We start from the raw sequence: 15,840 nt of genomic DNA on the forward strand, positions 1-15,840 counted from the left end.
CTGGGGATTTGTGCAATTGTCTTCTCCTCTTTAAAAAGATCCACAATTTCTCTTCTTAATCTCTATGGTATAATACTAGGGATTTGTAAGATTTCTTTATCTTCAAAGATTCTTGAAACCAGTAACATCACGAGTATAATCCTCCCTTCTTTTAGCGACTAATTAATTTTTTATTTAAAAAATAAAAATATAATATAAATATAAAGTATATAATTTCGTATTATTATAATTTTATATAAAAAAATTAAAAATAAATTATTTATATAAAATATTATAACAAATATTTTAATTTTAAGAACTTAATCGAGTTAACAACGCATTTGAATTGGTAATTTAATGGGAAATATTTATTTGGTGATAATTTACCTTATATGACATTTGTATTCAATTTAAAAATTATTAAATTTTAATATTTTTATAAAAAAATTCTTATTTTCTATTATTGAACTTATATCCAAATAATAAACAAAAACACCTAATAACTATATATTAAAAAATAAAAAAATATATCCTTATGGTATAGGAAATACTAAATCCTCTACGTTAATAAATCCCACGAAAGGAGAAGATAAAATTCAAACAATCCGAGAACAAATGCAAATATGTTACAAAATATTACAGATTTGAAGATTATTAAAAAATATAAAATAAATATAAAAAAAAGTAAAAAAAAAAGAAGCAATAATCGATGAAAATATTTATTGATAATTGTCAAATAGCTCGCAAGTGAAAAGAAAGATGAAAAAATAATTGATAGTTTGGTAGCTGTCACTTTGACTCTTAAGTTAGAGAGCGATTCATATTATATGAGAGAATAATCAATCAGATCAATGCTGACTAATGAGAATGAATTAATAAAATAATATTTCATTTATAATTGATATTAGCGACAAATAAAAGGATTTTATGTGTTATTTTCCTCTTTTAATTAACTTTATATTGAATAAGTTTTTTATTTGCAATTAAAATATTTTTTTGTTAATCTTCTTACAAGAAATTAAATTTTTGTTTTTAAGTAATCACAAAGCTGTATTTTTTTTTTATAGATTTAATATATTTAAAATAAATAATTTAAAAATATTCGTAAATAGATGCTAATTCAACTATATGGACATGGACCATTGATGTGCTACACTATCACAAGGCACAAGCCATCAGAACCAGCACCAAAATACTCATCCAAACATATCCTAATAATTGAGCAGTCATTTCTACTCTAAAATGGCATTTATTGACCCATTTTAATGAAATTTGACCGTATTTTTTTAAATTTTTAGTCAAATAATTCTCAATTCATTAAAAACGATTTATATTTTATAAATGAGAAAATATATTGTTATGATTTAATATTATCGAATTTTGAACTTGATAATAAGATAAAAGTAAATATGGTTAACCTTTAATTGGATGTTTAAATGCTTAATGGCTAAGGAAATTCATGTCTAAAATAAAAGAATTGAGAAAAATAAATGAAAGTGTGAAAAATAAATAAAATTTGGCCTTATCCTCTTTATTAGGGATGGAGTGGAAGCCACCTCTCATGTGTCGTGTTCATCTTCGAACAACGACTCAACCCAAAGCACACACACGTAGCCGCCTCACATCATCCCTTTGAATATTTACTTTAATTAGAGTAATCCTTGTACAATTAGGATTTGTATTAATTAAAATAAATATCAATTAATATTGGGCCACATTAAAGGAATTGATTTTGGCCCATATGTAATATTAATTACTGGACAAAATCTTACATTCTCCCACTTGGCACAATAATTAAGTGATATAAACTTTAATAACATAAACATTAGGTGCGCATAAAATAAACAAATCCTTTTCATAATGTACTTCATAATTACCTTCCTATAACAAATTACTAAGTATGGGTTATGGCGGTTGTACATTAGTTAATCACATACTTCCTTCCATATACCACAATACTAGCAACTTACCATAGTAGGTACATAATAGATATATGTTTATCACATCATGGTTCACAATAATGTCTCAAAAGACTTTTCCTATTATCATTCACTCAAAATATTATGTGTACACAATTATGAGAAATAGGAAATACTTTAATGTATATCAGAAACACATCAATGAGCTCAGAGTATCAAAGCCAATACATTATACATTAATACAATCAAGACCCATTATAAGAAAATATTCTTTAAATATCTTAGGTTGCGAACCCTTAATTAACGGATCTGCTATCATGAGATCAATACTATTATGCTCAATAGACACTCTTTGTTTCTGAACTTTCTCCTTAACAACAAAATACTTTAATTCTATATGCTTAGTACCTTTGGAAAATTTGTCATTTATGGAGAAAATACTATTACAGAATTATCAGAATGAATTCTCAGCGGCTTGCTAATGGTGTCAACTACCTCAAGTCCTGAGATAAAATTCCACATCCATAATGCATGAATTATAACTTAAAAATATGCCATAAATTTTGCTTTCATAATGGATGAAATAATGACAGACTATTTTTCGGCATTTTTCCATAATACTGTTCCTTCAACTAACAAGAACAAGTAGCCGAAATAAACTTTTATTGTCAAAACATCCAAATTAAATCAATCTGAATATCCAATCACTTCTAAATGATTAGATATCCTGTAAGTGAGCATGAAATCTTTAGTTCATTGCAGGTACCATAAAACTTTCTTTGCAGCTTTCTAGTTATCAATTCCAGGAAAAAGAATTGTACAGGTTTAAGTATACATCAAATTGTCCACAATTGAAGCATAAGGTATCGATTCCATTTCTTTACATTCCACATCATTCTTTGGACATTGATTGAGATTGAATTTGTCCCCCCCCTTTTTTTTTTGTATGGAAACAATTCATGCTGAACATTTATACATATTAAATCTCTCTAAAAAGTCTATCAATATAGGCTTTCTGAGACAATCCCAATAGTCTTTGAGATCTATTACGGAATATTTCTATTCTAATCACAAAGGATGCCTCTCCCATATCTTTCATTTCAAAATTCATTGAGAGATAATCTTTAGTCTCACGCAATATGCCCAAATCATTTGCAGCAAACAAGATATCATCAATATACAGAATTAAGAAAATAAACATACTCCCACTGATCTTAAGATATATATACATCGATTAATGACTTTTTCTTTAAATCAAAAGACTTTATGGTATCATTGAACTTAATATACCACTGGTGGGAAGCTTACTTAAGTATGTATATTGATTTCTTAAGTTTACACACCATATGGCCTTTTCCTTCAACTGAGAAACCTTTAGGTTGGTCCATATAAACTTCCTCTTCAAGTTCTTCATTTAGAAAGGCTATTTTCACATCTATTTGGTGCAATTTTCACATCTATTTGGTGCAACTCTAAGTCATAATGAGCCATCTATACCATGATAATTCTTAATGAGTCTTTCTTTGAGACTGGTGGAAATGTTTCTTTATAGTCAATACCATCCTTCTGAGTATGACCCTTGGTAACAAGTCTTGCTTTATATCATTTGATTTTGTCATTCGAGTTGCGCTTGGTCTTAAAGACCCATTTACACTCAACTCGTTTAGATCCTTTAGGCAATTCGACTGTATCCCATACTTTGTTTTGTTCCATAGATTTTAACTCATCTTTCATGGCATCTAACCACTTATCAGACTCATTACTTTCTATAGCTTGTGAAAAGGAGATTGGATCTTTATTAATTACTATGTCAAAATCTAACTTTTGCAAGTAAACCACATAATCATTAGTAATTGTTGATCTCCTTTCTCTTTGAGATCTTCTCAATGGCATTTCTTGTGGTTCACCTTCAATAGCTCTTTCTGGGTTAGCTTATTCAGGATGTGTTTCATCATTATGTTGTGTAGCATTGTTAGGTCTTTCAACAACTGCTGGAACAACATGTGGAGCAGGAGTGGATATTAGTGTAACACCCTAGGCAAATCCCACATCGACAAAACACAGGAGAGATGCTGGGTTTATAAGTTGTTGGTTCGTAACTCCTAGTGACGCGTTTTAAAACCGTGAGGGCTTCGGCCCAGAGCGGACAATATCACTAGTGGGTCGGGCCATTACATTTGTGGTATCAGAGCCGCTCCGCGTGCAACCTTGAACGATGTGGGATTTGCCTAGGGTGTTACAATTAGAACTTTAATAGGCACATGAAAGTCAACTTTATTTTATTGTATATCCACATCGTGTCTCTCAACACTCCCACTAACTTCACCATTCTCAAGGAATCTTGCATTACCAGTTTTCGTAATTCTTGGACTATGGTTTGGAACATAAAACCTATATCGTTTAGATTTTTTTGGATAACCAATAAAGTGTCCACTTATCATTCGAGAATCTAATTTCTTTTTATGTGGATTATAAATTATTGCTTTCGCTCGACAACCCCAAGCATGAAGGTGCCTTAAACTAGGTTTCCTTCTAGTCCATAATTCAAAAGGTATTTTTGAGACTGCCTTACTAGGAATCCTATTTAACAAGTATATAGCGGTTTTAAGTGTATATATCCATAAAGATATAGGTAAAAAAGAGTTACTCATCAAACTCCTAGCCATATTCATCAAACTTCTAAATTAAGGAGTACTTGGCATAGTATATTGTGCACATATGCCATAACTTTCTAAGAACTTTACGAATAGACCATGACATTGTCCGTGTTTCCCATAGTATTCACTACCTCTATCTGACCTTACTATTTTCACTTTTCTATCTAATTGCCTCTCAACCTCATTTATGTACACTTCAAGTGCATTTATTGATTGAGATTTTTCATTGAGCAAATAAATATGTTCATAACGTGAAAAATCATCAATAAAGGTAATAAAGTACTTTTATCCACCAAAAGATGGAGTATTAAAAGTCCTACCTATATCAGTGTGTATAATTTTAAGAAGTTTACTGCTTCTTATGGCTTCTTTCTTATCGTGTTTGGTTTGCTTTCTCTTAATGCAATCCACACATATCAAGATCAATAATATCTAAACTCGGTAGAATCTCGTTCTTTATTGACCTTTCTAATCTTTATTTGGATATGTGACCCAAACGCTTATGCCACAAGAAAACAAAATTCTAATTCAGTCTATTATACTTAATTTCAATATTGCTATAAGTGACAAGCAAGGATTCAACAAAATTATCATCACGTTTCAGTATTTATAGATCATCAGTAAGAATTCCAAAAACAATAATGAAATTATCATTATTACTAAATAAACTGAAACATCCGTGCCCAAACTTAACATTGAACCCAAATTCATTAAGTTTTGAAACAAAATTGATATTCGTAGAAATTGAAAGCATATAGAAGGTTTTTAATAAGTCTAGTTGATAGCCATTGTCTTAGACCAAACGGTAAGTCTCTATGCCTTCAATTGGAGCCTTCATATGGTTCCCCATAAATAGGAAGTCTTAGTTGGGTTTTCGGTTTGGACCATAAGGAATTCTTTCATCACATTGGAGACATAAATAGTAGCATCAAAATCAAGCCACCAAGTATTATTAGGAACTTCAAATAAGTTTGATTTGAAACATAAATAAGTATAAAGATTACCTTTCTTTTCAAATCTAGCTTTATTTTTCAGGCAATCTTTTTGATAGTGTCATATTACCATTTATTCCTTTCCTTAGCTTAAGTAACATTTGAAGATCCTTTCTTTTTCTTCTTAAACTTGTAAGCTTTAACTTAAGTCCCTTATTAGCTTCTTGACCCATAATGTTGACAGAATGAGTCCCTTAATTTTTCAACCTTATTTCCTCCTAAACTAGCTTATTGGCCAATTCATTACCATTCTACTTATCCTCAATAGTGTTATAGTTAATTTGAAATGGCTCATATTCAAGAGGTAATGAATTCATAATGAATGAATTATCTCAATGAATTATGAAATAATTGTATTATATGATATATTTTTTTTTTGGCATGAAAACTTATTTATGAAATAATAATAATAATGATTAAAAAGAAATATTCAATGAATTTTAAAATAATTAATAAATGTTATTATTTCAGTTAGACTTCATATATAGGAGTAATGTCGTATGCATAATTATTGATCACACAAATAAAACGCAAACATTTCTGGAGGGTAGCATGAAATCACTGCCAATTCCTTCAATAAACATCAATGTCCTTCTAAAATTGCAGATGCAAGAAAAGTGTCTTCTTTAGAATTTTTTAGCACATTATGAAATTTACAAAAAAAAAAAAAAAAATCAATCTAAAGATAATTTTTCATCTTCCACAATAACAATAGTATATATACAAAATAATTAATCTATTAAATAATTTATTTATATAACTTTTATAATAATCGTTGTGGAAACACGACTAGTTGTATATAAATAAAGCTTGCAGGGGTGGAGAGGTAAGGAAAAATGTGAAATCTAGCTAGCTACGAGTCAAAGGTAGCGATCCTGATCAGCATTTGACATGAAAGGGATGTATAACGAATTGGGGAGGATATGTTAATTGTATTTCTCTGCTTCTTGAAAAGGTCAAAGCTAATCTGACATTAAGAAATTAATCTGAATAATAATGCTCAAAAACTCAAGCCTCTAATAGGGATGGCAATAGGTAGGGTACCCGTAAAAATTAACCTATCCGAACCCGAACTCAATTAATATTATCAAAACCTGAATCCGTCCTAAACCCGATTAAAATTTATTCTCAACTATCCGAATCCGTCCCAAATCTGATTATTATTACCAAAAAAAAAAAAAACCCGAACCCGTTTAATTTTATATATTTTAATTAATATTTTGCATAAAAAATTATTTTGATTAATAATTTATATTTTAAAAATTTAATAATTTCATAAATCATTTAAATTCAATTTTATATAAAATAAAATATATAAAAATTTATAAATATTATTATAAAAAATATATATTTTATATTTAATTAAGTATTTATATAGACAGGTTCAGGTAACGGATACTCAATATGTAAAATCTGAATCCGATCCAAACTCGTCATGGGTATTATTTCTCAAATTCGAACTAATCCCAAACTCGATTATATAATATCCAAACTTATCCTAGTAGAGTTTGATTGGATCTGGTACCCACAAAAACCCGACCCATTCCATCCCTAGCCTCAAGCAAAAGACAGGAATGCAAAACAAAGGCATGCGGTTAAAATTCTTTTTCAAGAAAGAAAAGCAATAGAAGGTTGGCTTATTACAGTAAATCGGTTAATAATTTTAATATGTTAACACTTCAGTTATTTATATATATATTTATATTAAAAGTCATTTATATATATATATATATATATATATTTATATTAAAATAAATTATCTCTGAATTTTTATATAGTATCAGAATCTCAATTGAGTTATGAGTTTCAATGGCCTATAAAACTATATAATTAGATTCATATTGAGTTAAATACAAATCAATTATTAAGTGATAATCATGTAATTGCACTTCAGAAAAAGTAAGAGAAAATGAATTAAGTTAAATGTCTCACATTGAAAATATACATAATTAAAAGGCATTGCAATATTGAATTGGTCAGTTATATATATGTAAGCAGCTCAATTATTTGTATATATTCGTATTAAAATAAATTAATATATAATAATCTCAGTACTCTGTATGAATTTTAGATAAAAACAAAAATAGAGATTAAATTAATTTTTTTCTATTTATGCTTGGAAAAATAATTCATAATATATAATTACATATGAAGTGTAAATTACATGTTCATGTGATAGGGTAAAACAGATAAACGGAAATGTAATAAATTAAAAGGAAAATGAGTGAAAATGAAAAAATTCACAAGTTTTAGATATTGATATGGGTTTAATATTTAACAGATTAAATGACAAAAAATGATTTATATAGCCAATTCTAATAAGTTTAAATTAAGATTTAATTACTATTGCGTTGTTATAAGAATTTATTTTGATTATTTTTAGCTCTGGTGATGATTATCAAAATAATTAACTATTGCTTGAAAAATATGAGTAATTAATTTCTGTTATAAAATTCTAATTTGCAGATTTGAATGTTGAATAATGGACTCACTTTGTCAAAGATGGTGAACTGTAATCATTAATTACAAAAGGAGAAAACCCAAATCTCTTTTTCTAGTAGCTCGAACATGCCGTGATCTACTGATGTACAATTAATGCATCAATCAATAGAGCTCTTTCTCTCTACTTGTTTTGCTGGGTCTGGATAAAGCCCTATGAATTGACTCCTGATATTCAAGGTCTCCGGTCTAAGTTCAAATGCCATAATTTTCCAAGTTTCCAACCGACATTTTCCCATAAATTCAACCATTCTTGCACCAATGTTCTTCACAAAACCAAAACACATAACCATGAGGAAGGTAAGTGTAACCTTGTGCATGGCTTTCCTAGTCTTTCTCATAGCTAAAGCCAATTCCCAGAGTGCTTCCAATGTGAGAGCAACCTATCATTTCTACAATCCCGAACAAAATGGATGGGACTTGAATGCTGTAAGTGCTTACTGCGCAACATGGGATGCAAGCAAGCCTCTCGAATGACGCCAGAAGTACGGATGGACGGCCTTCTGTGGACCGGCCGGACCTCAAGGACAAGCTGCTTGCGGCAAGTGCTTAAGTGTAAGAAATATATATATATATATGTGTGTGTGTGTGTGTGTGTGTGTGTGAAAGAGAACTCATCAATTTTCATTAATTTATAAAATTCTGCCAGTTGTATTTACTAAAATTAATTCTTGTTTGCACATGATGCGTTCAGGTGACCAATACTGGAACAGGAGATAATGTGACGGTGAAAATTGTTGATCAGTGCAGCAATGGAGGTTTGGACTTAGACGAAGGTGCTTTCCCGCAGATAGACACCGATGGAAAAGGCTATGCTCAAGGCTACCTTATTGTGAACTACCAATTTGTGGATTGTGGTGATTGAATTAACTAATAAGCAACTGAATGTTAATTTCCAGAATAAGAAAACTTGCTGATTGTAATCTCAAGTTCTAGAGTGAAAATAAAGATAATTATATAAAATATATGGAAATTATTATCCTAGAGGAAATTTTATTTTTTTTTTAAATTAATAAAATTTTTGTAATTAAAAATTTTACGAAAAAAAATCTAATAAAATAAATTTATGTAAAATTACTTTATTTTTTATAATAAAATAATTACATTATGTATGAAACTAAGTAATCATAGAATATATATATATATATTATTTAGTTTATGTGTCAAATATAATAGATTAATATTTTCTTTATTATTTTTCAAAATAATTTTCATGTCAACCCAATTAAATAAATATCCAACTAATTTTTTTTTAAAATATTTTCACATATTTTGCCTCTGTTTATTTCACAGAGAATAATTTGTATATAAAAAATAATTTTCATAAAAATATTTTTTATTATTTAATTTTAACATTAATTAATGGTACGTGTTCATATTATATATGAATAATATTTTTATATTTTAATAAAATTATCAAAGTTGAGAAAATGATTTGCTCTTTTAAGTTCTCTCTTAAAAAAGAAAGTCATTTTTCTTAAAAATAATTTAATTTCTCTTTGACTAAAATATTTTTTGTTAATTATTTTTTTAATATTCCAAACACAAAAAATGTGAAAAAAAAAATATTTTCCACGACACAAACAAACAGAATTTTAGCCAATCAATTAGCGCAATTTTCAACTCCCCCGCCTCCTAAAGGCTGGACTGGTGTTGTTCCTGGAGGCTGATATCCTAAGCAGGTTTCTGGATTTGCACTGATTCCATGATGGTTGAGGCAAGAGGGTATTTCTAATGAGTTTTTATTTAGCCCTCTTGGTTGTTGCCTGCCACTGGAAATCACCATGGAAACATATATGAAGTCAAATGACAATTTTTATTTTTTAAATTTTCTGAGAGTGAGGAAATGAATAAGAAGAATTTGTTATTTTTCTTTAAAGTCGTGTTACTTTTACATAATATATTAAGTCAAATTTATCGACTCAATGAAAATAATTTATATTTTATAAATAAGAAAAATCTTGTTATATAATTTAATATAAATTTTATATCTTTTTTTTTTCAAGGAAATAAATTTTATATCTTGATGATAAGATAGAGATAAGATCGAGTTAACCCTTGCGTTAATTGGATGTTTAAATGCTTAATGCATGGCTAAGGAAATTAATGTCTAAAATAACAGAAATGAGAAAAATAAATGAAGGGTGAAAAATAAATAAAACCTGGCCCTATGCTCTATATTGGGGATGGAGTGGGAGCCACCTAATGTGTCAGTGTTCATCTTCGAACAACGACTCGATTCAAAGCACACCCATGAAGCCGCTTCACATCATCCCTTTGAAACTTTCCACCCTAATCAGCTATCACACGATCTACTTTCCAATCTCATCAACGCTCCAAATCTCACCACCATTCAGTCCACTTTCACTTCCTCCTTGTCCTAATCATCTTTAATCCATGAGGGTATTATGGTAATTACATGATCAAGTCTCTCTGCTATAAATAAAGCCAAGTGAGCTTAGCTCATCATCACATCATTTGCATACCAGAAAATCAAGAATTGGGAAGAAATGGGAAGAGTTATGAATATATTTATAGTTGTTTTATTATGTTTAACAGGTGTTGCAATTGCTGAGCAATGTGGTCGGCAAGCAGGTGGCAAGCTCTGCCCCAATAACCTATGTTGTAGCCAGTGGGGGTGGTGTGGCTCCACTGATGAATATTGTTCACCTGATCATAACTGCCAAAGCAATTGCAAAGACAGCGGCGAAGGTGTTGGTGGTGGAAGTGCTTCCAACGTTCTTGCGACGTACCATTTGTATAATTCACAGGATCATGGATGGGACTTGAATGCCGCAAGTGCATATTGCTCTACATGGGATGCTAACAAGCCATATTCATGGCGGAGCAAGTATGGCTGGACTGCATTCTGCGGTCCCGTCGGAGCACACGGCCAACCCTCCTGTGGAAAGTGCTTGAGTGTAAGAAAATTATAATGGTTTTTCACCTTTGTCTACTCCGAATAATTAGCTTAATTAACCTTAATTTCGCAATGTTAATATGGATCTAATTCTATATGTAGGTGACAAATACAGGGACTGGAGCTAAAACGACAGTGAGGATTGTGGATCAGTGTAGTAATGGAGGACTAGATTTGGACGTGAATGTTTTCCGTCAACTGGACACAGATGGGAAAGGATATGAACGAGGTCATCTTACAGTGAACTACCAATTTGTTGATTGTGGAGATTCCTTCAATCCTCTATTCTCCGTTATGAAATCATCAGTAATTAATTAATAACATTGGATTGGATGTATGTTTAAGTCCAATCGTAGTAACTAAGCTTCTCAAGCAATAAGCAACAACAAGGCCAATTAATACTTCGTTGGCCACTATAAAAACTTGTGAAATGTTATGAGTTGTTGAAAGAGTTTGTTGTTGGAAATAATGGCATTTGAGCCAGCTCTGTAAGGTATTGGTGAAGATTATTGGGAAGATCGGCTATCTCTTTAGTGAGATATCCATTGTTTTCCTTCTCTTCTAAGTTGTGTGTATTTGAGTTACGATTGTGAGTTCAAGGTTGAGTGGCTTGTTATGAGTGAAAAAAATATTTAATGTTTATATTTTTTTTTATATAATAAAAGTTTTGTTTGCATAATAGTCTTATGTTGAATAATCTTAAATTTTTTTTCTTTTTATTTATAAGTTATTCTTTTAATAAGAGTGTTTAGTTTAACTTTAAAATGAGTGCAGTGTTGATATTTTAAAAATTATTAAAATAATATAAATTTTATTTAATTAAATAATAATTTTAGAGTAAAAGACAAAGGATACCTAATTTATAAGTTTTTTTTATTTATTTTAAGTAATTTTTAAAATTTTAAAATCAAATCAAATATTACTCTACTTAAAATTTTTTGTTTATAAATAAATTTAATTGATTTATAAATTAAATCAAAACCCTTCTTTGCCCTGGCCAAGGAATGAAGGCATCCATAGTAATAAATGTACAAAATAGTAATTCTTCTTAGTTGAATATATTAATTCTAATTTTTATTATTTAAGCAGTTATTTTTTAGACATGTTGAACAAAGTCTGGTCCATGCGCTCAGGCTAATTTGATATTATCCTTTTTTTTTTAATATTTTTAAAGTGTAGATATTTTGAGTTAGAGTTTTTTTATTTAAAATTAATTATTTTTATGATAAAATTATAATTATATATATTAATTATTATCTGAACCATTTAGCTTACGCGGGGCGGATTCACGCCCATAGTGAGGGGCCCTGGCCCTCTTCATTTAAAAAAAAAATTTTTTTTTTATTAAATTGATATGATAAGCAATTTTATAAAAAAAAAATTAAAATTTCAGTAATTTTTATATTTAAATTTATTAAAAATTATAATTTTAGTGACTAATTTTATTAATGTCTCTAAAAATTTTCCGGCTAAATTTCACTCACCGTCCTTTAATTTTGAGGGTTGCTTCAGTAATGTCTTTAAATTTCAATTTGTATCACAAAAATACTCAAATTTTAATTTAATACAATCCCAAGTCTCTCATGTCACTTTTCGATGGGAGCTACCGTCATGGACATGCTTATGTGAAATAAAAAAAATAAAAAAGATTCTCTCTCAACCACATGGCATTTTAATAATAATAATTAAAAAAAAATCTGTCCTACGCCTCTTTTCTCTCAAACCTTGCTATCCCTATATGCAACACCCAAAACCTAGAATCATTCCATCGTATTAACCAAATCAACAACAAAACAAAATCACACGTGTTTCAAGCAAACCCATTTGCATACAGAAATAAAAATAAAAATAAAAAGATTTAATCTAGATGCAATATAAATCATCATTCATTACAATATGTAACAATATCAATCACAATCAAATTTAATAAAATTAATCAATCCATGCCAACAAATTTAATCCATCCCACAGAACAAACCTAAATTAATAAAATTATTTCAATCCCACAAAAACCAGTTAACAAATTTCATGCAGATAACAAACCAAGTGAAAAAGATGAGACAAAATTTCAACCAATGAAGAATTGAACTGCATGAGTTCTAAGTGAGATGAAGAGCTAGAGAATGAGATGAGAAAGGTGGAGGGAGGCTGAATTTCAGTCCAATTAACAAAATTGATTAGAATATAAATCAATTAACAAAATTTCAACTCAGATGAACACAAAATTCAATTACTAAAGAACTAAAGGAAATGCAGAGGGAGGGCGACTAGTGAGAGGAAGAACAAGTATAAGACTTTGAGAAACAGAGGTGAGAGAGGCTGATTCTGTGGATGTGAAGATTCAAGAACCTTCCTTCACAACAGGCAAAGCACGATCTGTGAGCGCGAGGATTTGAAACGCTTCAAGACATTAAGCAAAATGAAGGCTGTGAAAAGGCATGAAAGAATGCAAAGCATAGGTGAAGAATGACTAAGGTTATAAGGAAGGAGTGAAAAGGCGAGTTATAGGCAGAGTAGAAAATGACGTGAGGGAAGCTGAAAATGGGAGAGCTGGATTTGTGAGGATAGAGGAGAGTGTGGCTAAAGGCAAAGGAGTCGACGCCTGTCAAGGATGAGATTTTAGGAGATTTGAGGTGGCATGGAGTCATGGATGGGATGAGATTGAAAAGGAAAGAAAAGGGATTCGGTTGAAAAGAAAAGAAAAGGGATTCGGCCATTAGGGAAGAGAAAATGAAGGTTTGATGTCAAAAAGAGAAAAGAGAAAGGGCAGGAAAGAGAAAAAAAAATATTTTTTTAATTATTAAAATGCCACATGGTGGAGAGAGACTTTTATTTATTTATTTTTTATTCCATGTAGGCATGTCCATGTCAGCATTTGGTTGGAAGTCAGAAAATGGCATGCGGGACTTTGAGTAATATTAAATTGAAGTTTATGTATTTTTCTGATGCAAATTAAAATTCAAAAATATTAATGAAATAATTCTTAAAGTTAAGGGATGATAGGTGAAATTTAATCAATATTTTCCTCTTAATTTGAGAATAGTAATTTTATCAAATTTTATCAAAAAGCCTAAAAAGAAGAGAAACCAAACCGTTTTCGTATTGATTTCTCCATGCAACTTCTTTGCAAGTCATCCCAGCCTAGTCGCAACAGATGCCTCATCCTCGAAGATCTCAATCTCCTCACAATTCCTGCTAATGTTTTGTTGAAAAGCTTCGCAGGCGAGCCTTGGTGGCATATTCAATCTCTTACTCCCCTTTGAAGGGTTTCTCCAAACTCCCTGCAGTTCTACTCATTGATTTACTTCCCCTTCCCCATTCATTTTTCTTTTATTTTTCATATCGTTTGCGCTTTTCTAAGGTTTATTTTTCATAACATTTTATTAAAATTGCAAAAATTATTTTTGTCCAGTAATTAATTGTTATATTATTTTATTGCTCAAAGGGTTCATTGAACATAAAATAAAAGTTATGTATTCAGTTGAACAAAATAAAATATGAAGGGGCTTAATTGTGTATTTAGCATAAAAACCAACTGGACTCTACTTCCAACACTTGCTTATTATTATGAGCCTTTTATTGTATAAGGCAAGGGTCTATCCTCCAAATCCAATTAAAGCTAGTCAATTTGGACCCATTCCAACACAATTTTAGGTCGGTCTTCCCCGCAGATCTACTCAACTCAACTCAACTGAGTCTTTATCTCAAAAGTAATAAAAACAATTATTATTATTTTATAAAAATAATCAAATAATAAAAATATATTAAAAAGGTATATGTTTTTAATAACAGCTCCATAGACTTTTATAATATGAAAATTTCTTTTTTTTTTCAAATAATTGTGAATATTTTCCTAAATAGCGAATAAAAGAAGGATTATTGAAGTCTCTATTTCCATATTCTTTATACAAATTCAAGTGTCCATTGAAGTGGCTCGCTTGTCAAGACGATAGAATCTGCACAAGGGGCTGGTTGTTTTCCATCAATTTGATATAAGCTCTGACCTTAATGTTTGCCCAAGATGTGATGAATATGATGAAATAGTTCCTCATTTATTTCTCCTCTGTAATTTTTCGTGGAAGATATGGTCTTGGATCCTCAATTGGTGCATGGGGCGTCTCTCTCTGCCTACCAAACTCTGTAGCTATATTATTTGCTGAATGGAAAAACCTTTCACGAGGGGAATTTCATACTAAAGTTTGGGTTTGCTTGTTTTATGTCACTGATTGATCTATGTGGCATAGTAGAAATGATAGTATCTTTAACAAAAAAGAATGGTCATTTGAGAATCTTTGCTCTCTTATTCTTTTTCGTCTGCTACTGATTTATTAGTCTCATCACAATCCATTGCGAGTTGGTCTTTTCCACATCACATCAGACCATCAATATTATGTTTAAGCCCTCCTCCATCCTATATAGAGTGGAATGTTAACGGTTCAGCTCTAGGGAATCCTAGTAATACGTGGTGGAATGCTTAGGGATAATGGGTCAATTTCTCTGCATTTTCTCTTACTTTACAGGTATAGATGACTCAAATGGTGCAGAATTTAGAGCAACATGCAAAGCCTTGGAGTTTCTTCTATCTTCGCGTCATCTTTGCTGTAATATCGATCGCATCATTGTGGAGTCTTAAGTCTCATGTGGCTTTGTCTTGGGTCAATAACCTTAATGATTCACCTTGGCAATTGTCAAGCGCTGTTAACTCTCTAGCTTCTAGTCTGTTGGTGTTGCCTAATGTTGAATTTCTTCATGTACTGAGGGAAGCGAATTCATTGGCTGATTCTCTAGCTAAACAAGGGCTGGTTCATTCTGAGGATTTTGTAGCTTTCTTTTAGTTTTAGTGTATATTGCTGTGTTTTTTCGTTTTGGCTTTG

General features: G+C 30.4%; 1 protein-coding gene and 1 pseudogene across 1 annotated transcript; both read left to right on the forward strand.

The window, feature by feature from the left end:
* Positions 1 to 8,041: 8,041 nt before the first annotated feature.
* Positions 8,042 to 9,925, forward strand: LOC131177402 (pathogenesis-related protein PR-4-like; annotated as a pseudogene).
* Positions 9,926 to 10,365: 440 nt separating this feature from the next.
* Positions 10,366 to 11,645, forward strand: LOC131177401 (pro-hevein). The gene is made up of 2 exons (XM_058142365.1): positions 10,366 to 10,967; positions 11,069 to 11,645. The coding sequence occupies exons 1-2, from the start codon at positions 10,557 to 10,559 to the stop codon at positions 11,282 to 11,284; spliced, it is 627 nt and encodes a 208-aa protein (XP_057998348.1). The 5' UTR covers positions 10,366 to 10,556; the 3' UTR covers positions 11,285 to 11,645.
* Positions 11,646 to 15,840: the final 4,195 nt, after the last annotated feature.

This window comes from Hevea brasiliensis, unplaced genomic scaffold, assembly GCF_030052815.1.
Source record: "Hevea brasiliensis isolate MT/VB/25A 57/8 unplaced genomic scaffold, ASM3005281v1 Scaf445, whole genome shotgun sequence".
NCBI lineage: Eukaryota > Viridiplantae > Streptophyta > Magnoliopsida > Malpighiales > Euphorbiaceae > Hevea > Hevea brasiliensis.

Bases quoted from the DNA above. Each gene is read 5' to 3' on its own strand.
- LOC131177401 (XM_058142365.1), top strand. From the start codon at position 10,557: ATGGGAAGAGTTATGAATATATTTATAGTTGTTTTATTATGTTTAACA. The intron at 10,968-11,068 runs GTAAGAAAATTA...TTCTATATGTAG, and splicing joins CCTGTGGAAAGTGCTTGAGT to GTGACAAATACAGGGACTGG.